The sequence below is a fragment of the Montipora foliosa genome, chromosome 3 (genome assembly GCF_036669935.1).
Source record: "Montipora foliosa isolate CH-2021 chromosome 3, ASM3666993v2, whole genome shotgun sequence".
NCBI lineage: Eukaryota > Metazoa > Cnidaria > Anthozoa > Scleractinia > Acroporidae > Montipora > Montipora foliosa.
The window spans coordinates 24,754,048-24,766,547 of NC_090871.1; the positions used below are offsets into that span (position 1 = coordinate 24,754,048).

The 12,500-nt window shown below is 38.8% G+C and overlaps 1 protein-coding gene across 1 annotated transcript in view; it reads left to right on the forward strand.

The window, feature by feature from the left end:
• Positions 1-8,499: 8,499 nt before the first annotated feature.
• Positions 8,500-12,500, forward strand: part of LOC137994654 (uncharacterized) — a 7,899-nt gene continuing 3,898 nt past the window's right edge. The window contains exons 1-2 of the mRNA XM_068840262.1: positions 8,500-8,635; positions 11,867-11,928. Coding sequence (XP_068696363.1) covers positions 11,874-11,928 — 55 coding nt within the window. The 5' untranslated portion in view covers positions 8,500-8,635; positions 11,867-11,873. The remainder of the gene's footprint in view (positions 8,636-11,866; positions 11,929-12,500) is intronic.

Sequence of the window (12,500 nt, forward strand, 5' to 3'; positions counted from 1 at the left end):
AGCGAAAGTAGTCCTTCTTGCAAGCCATGATAGAGTGATTGACATGGTTCTTGATTTTTTTGGTCTTTGGTAGTAATTGTGATACGTTTTATTCCATCTCTTTCCCTCATAAGTCGTTTGATATCAGAGCTGAGCCAGGCGATAAAATTCGCACTCTTTTCTTTTGAAACGGAGCATTACAATTTGATATTTTCAGGAATAGATGTTTCCAAGATTCCCAAGCTTCGATAGGGTCGTGAAGTTGCTCAATCATGGCCCCAGGTGCTAGTTCCATGTCGCATTGAAATTTTTCGACCACAAAACTTTTGTATTGTCTAGCATTAATGACTCGCGGGAGTGATTTAGGGCTTCTTTGTTTGCGAGCAACGTATTTAAAATTAGGCTATGGTCACGGACTCCAATATGGGAAACCCCAGATAGAGTAAATTTATCTGGCTCATTAGTAAGGAATAAGTCTATTAATGATTTAGAATTTGATGTAATGCGTGTGGGTTCATTGATTGAGTGTATTGATGTTTAGTCTCATTGTTTGGATAGAGAGCTAACAAATCGCACTTTAGGTCCCCTATAATATTTGACTCAATGTTTTGCTCCTCGATCTTTCCTAATAAGATTTCAAACACATTTACTTCTCAAATAGCTCAATAGGGGTGTTAGGAGGTCTGTACCAATTTGAGATAAGAAAAGGCTTAACCCCTGTTTTTCTTATCTCAATGCATAAAAATTCAAATCGCTTCTAATTTTGTAATCAATTGAGTTCGGGATATACGTGGCAACATCCCCGCCTCCTCTGTTACGGTCACCTCTAATAATTTCATAGCTCTCAATTGATACACCGGAATCAGTTAAGGTGTGATCGAGACGAGTTTCACTTAGTGCTAGGAGATCTAGAGACTGTGATTGCATTCTCAGACGGAGCTCATCCACATGTTTATAGCCAATTCTACGTCAAAGGTTGCAAGCTATATCGACAAGATGAAACGAATTTTGGAGGACGCCTCAAAATTTATGCAAGATCGGATCTTTTTGCCAAACACATCAAGAATATCAAAACAACAGGTTTGGAATCTATCACCATTGAAGTAAGAAGTCAAAAGACCTCTTATTCTTGCCGGTCTATACAGACCACCAAAGTTGACTAAAGACACATGGACATCTCAATTGGAACAATTAATGATGTCGATCAGCAAGCTTTCTGATGACTGCACCCTACTTGCTGACCTAAACTGCAACCTACTGAAACCTGATAAGGAGCCCAACTTGCATTAGGGAGACACTTGTTAAATTTCTGTGACATTTACAACATGAAATGTTTGATCGACAAGCCAACCAGGATTGCAAAGGAGAGTGAGACACTAATTGAAGTAATTTTAACATCTAAAAAGAACAAGTTCCTGTGCGCAGGTAATCTCGTACCCAGATCTCACTCTGTCATTGGAAATGTGAGATTTGGTAAAGTTCGACAATACACCATTTTTCATTGGCTACTAAAAAAAAGGTCGCGGCAATGCAATCTACGCTCTGATTGGCTTATCTAGTGGGGCACTTGAGTGAAGAGATTGTGTGCTGTCTTGAATAAATGCCAGTTGTGCGGAGGAAAGTTTAGTTTTTCCGACGCCGGAAAAGCTTTAAGCCCTGACCAAACGAAACGCAAGTCATCGCAAGTCGACGCAAGTTCTCACTTGCAAAGACTTGCGTTCACTTGCGATAGGGTGGCCAAACGCGACGCAAGTTGAGCGCAAGTCCTTTGCAAAAGTAGCAAAATTTTTTTTTTTTTTTTTTCCTAGGCTCAGACTCGGAAGAGCTGCTACTTTCACTGTGGCTGCTGCTTATACTTCCACCGCTACTGGGTCTCCTGTTATGGTTTTCCTTTTTCTTATGTTTTTTTAACTCCCTATCCTTGTTTTCTTTTAGCTCTTCGGGGCTTAAGTTTTCCGAATTTTGCTCCGTGACAGAAGCCATCTTGTCAAAAGGGAAAGCGCGAAAGGCGCTAAATAGTTTGAGATTCCTGCTCAAACAGCGGCATCAGATTGGCTAAAAGGTTTCCAAAAAAGTTCGAATGACTTGCGAAAAGTTGCATCCACTTGCGTTGAGTGGCCAAACGAGACGCAAGTTGGGCGGACTTGCGTCCAAAATTTGAACATGTTCAAATCAAACGCAAGTCGTCGCAAGTCTTCGCAAGTGAATGCAAGTGGGTGGCCAAACGGTATGCAAGTCAGCGCAAGTAACAAAACTTGCGTCGACTTGCGATTCGTTTGGCCAGGGCTTTACAGTTGAAGAAAATAATTTTAACAATTTGCGACATTTGTGTAAACGGAACCAACGAACGCTCCAAGTTCAGTTGTCGATCTTGTTACCATAAACTAGTACAGTATGGTGTCCTTGGTCCGCGACTTTTCCGAACATGTTATATTTCCTCGTTAACTAAAATATCACCAAAAACAAATGTGTCTGATGATTTCTTGATTATTCTTCTTTCACATGACGAAATTTCGGCTTTCCTGCTATCGGTGATTGTACGTCGGAATTCAAGTTTGTTGACAGGAGTGTTAATTTGTCTTTCTAGCAAGTCTCTACTTTTGCGGGGTCCGTAACTTACATGGTCATGTTTACTTGGCTTGTGTAAAGATAAAACGCAACGGAAACACGTGTCTTTTTGCAGAAAAGATTTACAGGTAAACTTATTTCTGCGGTTGGAACGAATTTTCTGCAGAGTTTTAAACTTTTGTTTTATCGACTCTTGAATAATATCAACAATTTTCGCATAGGGGATCCTTGGTCCGCGACTTACACTACTTATGACCGCAGAGAACTTAAATCTCGCAAAGCAGATAAAGAAAGCCTTCGATAAATGAAAAAGGTCTTTGCTTTAACTGACTATTTTCCAAATCTTCTTTATACATATTTACGAACGGGTTACCTTCTTTTGTGTGTCTGGAATACCTATAATATACTGTCTTATAAAGGAGTTTTTGTTGGGAGACGGTCACGCAACTGAAAATAAAAGCAGATTCTATACTCACAACGACATCCAGTACGACTGCAGCTGAGATATATCAAGGATAAAAAAGAATAAATAGATTTTCATGTTCGTTCAGAAATTATCGGGATTCGCAGGTATTTTTTTTGGGCTGCTTACATGATTCGCGGACCATGGACCAAATTCGCAGATGGAGGGCTCATGATTACGTTCACCCTTTTTCGAATTACAAGAAAAATATTTCAGTTTGGAACTTGCCACTTTACTATTATCGCAAGAAACGAAAACTCTATCTTTAGGGAAAATTTCAGTTCGTGGCGTTTTGATACAGGTAAGATATTCAAGATTATCCTTTTTTCTCGCGGACCACGGACACCGTACTGTACGGTTAATCAAGAATGTAGAGAAATTTGCTGCGTTGTGCGAAAGTGCACAAATCATGTAGCTCTTGAAAGAACTTCATCCAGACGGAAAGAAAATCGGAGAGGAGCGACGCTCCTTTCCGATTTTTTTTTTTTTGCGGAGAGTGGGCGGCTGTACACAGGCTAGTCAGGAACTGGAAACACGCCAAGAAAAGCAAGTGACTCTCAATAATACAAATTTCTTCCATGGCCAAATATCTTGGCAGATCAACACATTCAGAGCACTGATAGCCATTAACGCAGATGTCACAACAGCCGTGCTTCTTTTGATTAGTCCAAAGTGGCTTAGCACAATTTTCCCCCTGCATGTTTTAAATAATATTTTTGCAGTAGTCTTTCATAATGGGTCGCATATCTTCAATGTACATTTTACAACCAGTGTCATTGTGTAACGTTAAAGTAAAGGGTTGACTTAGCAAGCTTCCCATCCCTTTTAGTTCGGGGACCCCAAAATGAATTACCCTCTCTACACATTCAAGGAGAATCACCTCCCATCCCAAAAGCCACGGTAGCAAATTTGACTCCTTAACAATGCTGGTTATAATTCCACTCTTCATTTTGTCAGTCTGTGGAGAATGAAATTGTGCAAACACTCTGTTTTGGGGAATTTGAGGAGCCCCGATGGGATAACACTGGTGAATTCCCCTAGTGTTTTATCCAGAAAAGCATATCCAACTCCACACAGTTCTAGTAATGACAAGATAATAGGCCTTATCACGGTTTTCGACGCCATCTTGACGGGTAGGCAAAGCGGTCAGAAATTACAGTGTTTGTATGGGAATCCGATAGCAAATAACTTCTTCCAAAATTGAATTTTACACAATTTGTGAATCAAAACGTTAAAATACTAGGTAGAAGATTGTATTCACCAAGTTTGAAGGATGTAGCTTTCTTATAAGTCGCTGACCTAATTTTTTTAAATTTTCCATACATTTGTCTTTAAATTTTTTTCCCGCGAACCGCGTCTAGACGTTTGTCTGTCTACCCAGCCAAATTTACAGACGAATGTGTGGAAAATTAAAAAAAATAACTGAGCGTCTTCTAGCCAAGCTACATCCTTCAAACTTGGTGAATACAATCTTCTACCTAGTGTTTTAACGTTTTGATTCACAAATTGTGTAAAATTCAATTTTGGAAGAAGTTATTTGCTATCGGATTCCCATACAAACACTGTAATTTCTGACCGCTTTGCCTACCCGTCAAGATGGCGTCGAAAACCGTGATAAGGCCTATGGTGACAGGCATTTTCACATTGAGGCAGTTGTAAGTTCATCCGCTACGGTGAAGCATTTCTTCAAACTGGTGAACATTACCTTACTTAAGATATGAGGGCCTTTGCCAGGATTTGCAATGACAAGTTTGGGATCTTTGATATTCAAACTTTGTATGATGTTTATTTGGTATTCCTTTGTTGCGGCTGCTGTCATGGCGACAATCCTATATATATTTATAGCTAGCTAGTTGTGGGGAATACTCAGGGGCACCGAACGAATCTGTTCCTCACATTATCTGTTCCCCAGAGCAATCTTGCTGGCTGGCAAAAATACAGGTGTTTCGATGAGCTGGCTGGGAAATTTTGTTATTGATAGAGGTTTTGACTTTGGAATTACTGACTTTTTCTAACATTTCAACCCGAGCTGGCTGTAGAAACTCTGAAGACTGAGGACGACTAAAAAAAAAAAGAAAAAGGAACCCCTTCCCTCTCCCAGAGAGTAGTCACAAACAAACGACGGCTGGTCAGAGTGACTGCGCTTGCGGAAAAAATCTGTTTTGTCCCGGTTTTGTCGCTTTTGTTCGGTCGTTTTGGATCGAGGGATTTGAAATCGCGCGGAATTCCTGGCTGAGAAATAAATTTGATCAGCTGGCTGGAAAACCAACCAATTTTATCTAGCTGGCTGGGAAATTTCTTGTGTGTCTTGCTGGGAAAAAGGAACAGATAATGTTTTCCCAGCAACACTGAAAAACACCTGAAAATGCCTTAACAACATTTATTTTCATTAACTGGGGTATAATGATACATTTTACAACAAATTGGTCGTTGGGTGCCCCTGAATACTGATTGAAAGTGTTGCTAGTTTACTGTAATCTCTGAAATTGTGCAAACTAAACAACAAAATAATAATTTACTATTAGGAAATGCTGTAGTAACTGCAAGACCTGAATCAAAAGGAACCTTTAAGTAGCTAAGCCCTTTTAACAATTATGCAGCGTTATGAAACCATGAAGAAGCCGAAAAATTAGCATACTGGTCACAAGTTTTCAAAGTGAGGTGCGAGATTGCAGAATATCAAAATATCAAGTAATACTATATCATTTCAGTTGTTTGTGTATATCAGCAGATGTCCGTGATAAAATTATCCATATAGTATCCAAAATTATTATGTTTAGTGCTTCAACCGGAAAAAATGAAAGTGAAGCTATGTTACCAAGGAATTATCATAATTATTGCATTCATTTTATGCGAGATTGAATTAGTGTTTTATTTGTTCACGGTTGATAAACTTAGTTGGAGCATTATAACTAAGTACGTGAGTGTGTGGATAAAAACAGGGGCACCCAACGAGAATATGGCTCAAAACCTCTAAACATAGCATTGTTAAACGTATTTAAGTATTTACACGGTAAATATAGGCATATTTCTATCCCCTAAAAATTTTCGTCTGTTCGGATTTCCTAGCTGAAAGTCTAGAAATCCGAAAATTATGGGGATCAAAACTTACCTTTTCGAAAATTTCAGCCAGAAAGAAGGCGCCCGAAAATTCTAGGTGACCCTTTTAGGGTAAAAATCTATTAAAAATGGGCAATTATACCATTTTTTAAAAATTTGGTTTTATCAACGGAGTTGATAATGTAAATTGGCCACCGTACAGAGATTCTAAAAGCTTTTAGAATCTCTGTACGGTGGCCAATTTACATTATCAACTCCGTTGATAAAACCAAATTTTTGTATACTACTTCCCCACCGACGCAGCACCACAGTTTCTTTAGAAACTACCCCTTCATTCATTTATACCATTTTTTAGATGTTCGAAAATCCTAGGACGTGCAGGCAAGCAAGAAATTTTACAACAAATGTTCCGAAAATTCTAGCTCTCAAATCATCTTCCGAACAGATATTTTCCGAAAATTGACGTTGGGTGCCCCTGTAAAAATACTGATGGAAAATGAATGCTCCTGTTTTAAGCCGAATACTGGGTATACATATTGGCTTTCGATTGTAGTTCTTTTATTGTTGCATTCCATTGCAAATGATTAATAAATGAATGAACGGGAGAGATAAGGGAAATTTACGCTCTATATATATATATATATTTAAAAAAAAAACAAGATATCCAGAGACCAAGAGAACCCAAAGACGCAAACATCCTGCGACCCACAAATCCATAAACCACAAGACAAAAGACCCAGAGGCCCAAGTACCACACAGGCTCAGAAACCTAGAGACCCGAAAATTACTGGATGTGATCAAATTCTTGCCAGGGCCCTGAACGAAGATTACTCTAATCTCGTCTTTCAATCAGTTCTTTGATCAACAACAACAAAGTAATAACAAGAGGTGAGATACCTGGTACGTGGAAACATGGCGAAGCGTGACCATCCTTCAAATGTGAAGATCCAATAGATAAGAAAAAATACCGACTTGTCACAATTCTGCCAGCAATAAGAAAATGTGTGTCCCCATTTAACAGCACACTTTGAGGTTATTTTCTCAGGGTCTCTGACTGCATATCGGAAGCAAAATAATTGTTTCTCTAGCTACTTTGATAAGATTAACTGAGGATTGGACAAGTGAACTGGACCATAACAATATCAATGGAACGGTCTTAACAGATCGCACCAAAGCCTTTGATCGTCTTCCTCACAATCCTCTACTTATGGCATTGGCTCGAAAAGCTTAAAACTGTTGGCAAGTTATTTAAAGAACAGAACGCGTAGCCTTTTGAAAGTAACTGTGACCGTTTACAGTTAAGATGTAGACCTCTAAGGCTTTAGCAGGTTAGGTAAAGGATATTATTATGAAGCATTTTTAAAACTTTCAAAAGGGAGAACAACGTTGTCGCTATCGATATTGACTGTGCACAATCTTTTGTCTTTGCATCGCACGGGTTATCACTGTTATAATTAGTTGCGCATAATTTAATTTGATTGGCTATCTTCTCGAAAAAAGGTATGTTTTTTGCATCACGGTCAAGGGAAAAAAGACAGACAAAAGCATGAAACAAAAAGACTTGCCGAGTTTCATAACCATCTCAATGCATTAACCGTGGTTAAACATGCATTCGGAACTGATAACATGGCGGCACAGTTAGTAAAAGAAATAAACAAATAAATGGAAAGGTTCATCCGAACAACAAAAAACCGATCAAGTGTAAAGGATTTTAAAAGTGTCCTGGTTTATCATTCCTTCAAAAGAACACAAATGATGTTGATCAGGAGCAAGAACGGAGGGTGAATAGAAATGAATGCGGAGTGCAAAAACTTTCAGCTTGAAACACATGAACGAATTTAGTAATACTGGTGGATAATCATTTTTCGCTGGCTCGAGTTTTGTTGTCCGAAAATAGGTACTTAGACTTCATTTAGGAGATTTGATCTCTTGTGTAAGAAAAGAAGGAGTCCATAATTAGGGCATGAAGTTGATAATGGCCAGTTGTGAAAGCAATGGGCCCTTTGCAAAAACCGCCATACTGGAGAGCAAATTCCGCTCAGAAACATCTAAAACAAAGCAACTTAATCATGTTAAATTTTCTTTGTTTTAGATGTCCCAGTGCGAAGTTTGCTCTCCGGTATGGCAGTTTTTGTACCCTGATGTGATCCTCTTTTTAGAAACGCAGCAGACAAAGGTCCAATATATTACCATTTTGTATACTATAGCTCCGAATATTTTCACCGGTTTTGTGGGTAGGGGGAACGTTAATTGACAGAGGCAAAATGCCCTCAGGGACTCTTTACGCCCTTTGGGATGTGGCCTTTGAAAAAGCGGGCAACCGAGAATAATAAGGTAAAGAGCTATATAGTATTGGTTGGCTGCTTTTTATTGTTTCAACACAAAAATTGTTGTCTTTTGAATAAATAACCTCAATCAAAGTCCAACGTGAACATTCTAAAGATACTCAAAGACGTGTTCCAAAGGGAGTTGCCAGTTGCATCAAAACTGCATTGCTTCGTCTATTTGCCGCTTAAACCGTCCGTGAGAGATTATTATCACCAAAATACCCGCACGTTTGTGAAGGTAAGTCCAATGACGCTTACTTTACCACACTTTTTTAGGACTTTCGAAGAAAAACAAAGTTCGTCAATATCATTCCTTTCCCCATAGGAAGGATTATCACACGTTAGTATGATCCAATTCAGTTCTTTTGGACCTCCAAAACATCTTTGATCCATCGACTTGGAACTTCGATCGTTTACAATCCAGAACTCAAAGTCATTCATCAATATCTTTCAGAAATGCATAACAAATTGCGTTAATGCAAATATTTTTCAGTTTCAAGCTGTTACAAGGAACATTTCTTTCAAGCACACGGACTGAGTCGATCTGTTTGTCTGAATTATCCTAAAAAAAAGGCTTTTCTTGGGTAACCTGTCATACTGCAGGTTACGCTATATTTCCGATTTTTAAAATTAATTATGTTTAGCTCTGTGTTAGTTAAGTGTAAGCAAAGTGGGTACTTATTAGTAAACAGAGTTAATATCTCTGTTAACTCTGATAACTAAGGCAGCGTTTACATGAACGTTGTTTTACAACGACACGGTTTCACGACTTCGAAACCGCGGCGTGCGGTTTGGAAGGGCTGCACTACGTGCTAAATTCAACATTTTGAATCGGAAAATGCAAATTTCGCGCCAAAAGAGTAACCGTATTCAAATTGGTGCGGTTTCGCTGTTTACACGATGTGATAAAACCGTAGCGTTTTCAAATCGACCCGGTTTCGCCAACAGTTGACTGGTGTCGTGTAAACGGGAGGTATAACTGACCGCATCGAAAACGATGCGGTTACAAATGAAACAGCGTTCGTGTTAACGTTGCCTAAGGTTTTTTTTTTATCTTTAAGTAAACGCTGCCTAAGTGTGGCAGACGGACCTGGACCACATGGCCCACATGTTTTACTCGCCCATATCATATAACGCGAATAAAAATAGAGGATATTACAGACTCATTACATGGCCGCGCTGCGATACGAATTTTATGTTTGAGTACTGATGGCATCTCTCACTCGTTCGCTGTTCTCACTCGTGAGAGCTAATAGGGAGCTTTAGCAGCGACAACGACGACGGCAACGAGAACGTCACAAATTTGCATATTTAGTGGGCAAAAACAATAGCTTCACACGCCCTGCACGTGCGTTTTTCATTTTTATCCATTTCTTTGCCGTCGTCAGCAAAGCAACAACGTGAAATTGCCAAGTTTGAAGTGTTATAGAGAACGTCAGCACCTGGAGATAAATTTTCCTTTTTCTCCCCTAAATTAAGCGCCGCTCGTAACGGTTTCATTCCTGAGGGACTGAAACACCTTTGTCATATTAAAAGGCTTGGAATATTCGCGAAGTGATCGCAATAACGTGAATTTTTTTACATGACGTTCTCGTTGCCATTCCCGTCGTCGTTGCCAAAGCTCCCTAGTATCACGCACGAGAACATAAAATTTCGTGCCCCTAAGCAGCTATGTTCTGTTCTGTTTATTATATAGAGAATGATGAAAAGTTCAGATTAAAAAAACTTGTTTTGTTCATTTTAGAAACGGCGGAAAAGTGGTCACCAACCGCTAAAATATGGATGTTATGTAACATGAAACAAGAAATAAAGTTGTGAAAAACAAATCATGATAATGTCAAATTGAGCCAGAAAAATGTTAGTGTAGTATAGAACAATTCTATTACCGCACAAAAGTATCTTACAATGAAAGGGAAGCTTGCTTTTTTTTGGTTAATTAATCGTGTTGGTTACGATGACGACAACTTTATCCTTACATGTGAAAGACAAAAATGATATCTTAAGGTGGCTTACTACAGTTTTCCGAAGAAAAAGATCAAGGTTTTGGAATCTGTGAAATTAAAGCAGCAGGATGTCTCTTCTGAAGTGTTAGTCACTGCAATTGATGTAAAATCGAATTTTACCGAAGAAATAAATGCAAATCAGGGGAAAATGCTAAACATTGTGACCGAGCTCCTTGAGGGGGGACTGGAAACTAGACACTTTAAAGGCTTTTTTCTCGAAAACCAGCCGTACAACCGCACCTCAAAATTTCAGGATTTCCGAAAGAGAGAAAAAAATTATTATGTAGAGAAATAAATAGTTAAATCTGCCAGACAGGTTTTTCACAAATGACAAAAACGTCGATTTTCGTCTATTTTAATAATAACTGAAAAACTGTCCGATAGAACTTTTTGAAAAAATGTTGACGGTTTTGTCTACATGTTGTTTACTAATTCGCAAAATTTTAACCCTGGTTGTACGGTATAGGTTTTGACAGGGCTCCTGGTTTTGAGAAAAAAGCCTTTGAAATGTCTAGTTTCCAGTCCCCCCTCCAGGAAGTCCGTCACTATATTAAGCGTTTTCCCCTGATTTGTATTTATTTCTTAGGTAAAATTACATTTTACACCAATTGCAGTGATTTCAACACTTCACAAGAGACATCATTTTGCTTTAATTTCACAAATTTCAAAATTTTGAATTTTTTTCTTGGGATAACTGTAGTAAGCCGCCTTAAGTAAAAAGGAAAGTGACTCCTACTATTTCATTGTTATCTATACAATTAACATTATTTAAATGTGGAAAAGTGACTTGAGTGCGAGAATAGGGCGAGGAAAAGTGACTTTCAATCAAGTCACTTTTCCTCGCCCCATTCTTCTAGCGTGCTGGTGGCTCCGCCCCTAAAATACTTGCTTGATAACCAAAACAAGTGAACCTTCTCACAGGCTAGATGTCGTACCACGTAGCCAGCTCATGACTTAGGACGCCATCTTGAATTTGTTTTTCTCACTTAAAAAATTATATAGACTTAAACTAGGGACGAAGAATCTTGCTCGAGTGGCAGGGTGTTCTGCAGTTAAACTTTAATTAATTAATCAATCAGTACTTTTTTCGTTGTGGTTCCCGAAGGCACCAATCCTTGTGAAGCGTTGGTATTTAGGAACGCGCGTACTTTAATAAGAAATCCACGATAAACTTGATAGTTGATAACGGCGAGAAACCGCGAGACATCACCCGCGAGAAGCCACCCACGAGATGCGAGAGGTGGGGTACTTCTTGAATACCCTGTAGCTTTTTGAAAAAGGATTGCAATCCAATACTTTTCTATACCTGTTATTGATGTCAGAGTTTTTATCTCGACAATGGCTACAATGTAGTTTTCGTACGTCACTTATCACTACCGTTACATTCAGCTCTACAGACGCCACATGTGTTGCCATTTCTTTCAAGTAAATTTGTGTGTTAATAACTTTTATATTTCCTTGTCCAGGTTTAACATGGCTATCAACAACGTAACACTGCATCTCTTACTTTTGCTCAGCATTGCATTGGGTAAGATAGATCATCAATTGGAGATAGATAATAGTTCATTTCATATACCCTTGCAACCCGAGCCCGGGTTGAATTACATCATAAATAGTCTTCAAATCAGGATTTAACTGAGGTTCCTTTATGGGGAACGTAAAGGACAACAGGAAGTTTAAGCAGGAACAGCGGCAACGTCACCGAAAAGGTCACTCCAAAATATAACTTAAGCTTAGCGCTATAGCAAGTACTTCGCGATTATTCTGTCTTGCGCATGCTCACTGTGCTCAATAAGGGCACATTATTCAGAAATTGGATGGGCATAAACGGTTTTAAAGTAAAAGTCATGGTCAAGAAAATGAATCGTTCATTGTTATGTGCTCACGTTGTCGTCAAAACCTAATGACGACTAATTTTGTACTTTATGCAGAAGCATAATTATTTCCATATACACTATATTGCTTTCTGGGGTTAGAAACGGGAGCTCCGCTTTTAGGCTTGGCTAAATCTATATATTATTTTCTAATTGAACACAAGCGTCACGCCAAACAAAACTCCAAGCTTGTTGAGTTGTCTGCCTTAAGTGTGCAAACAAAAAC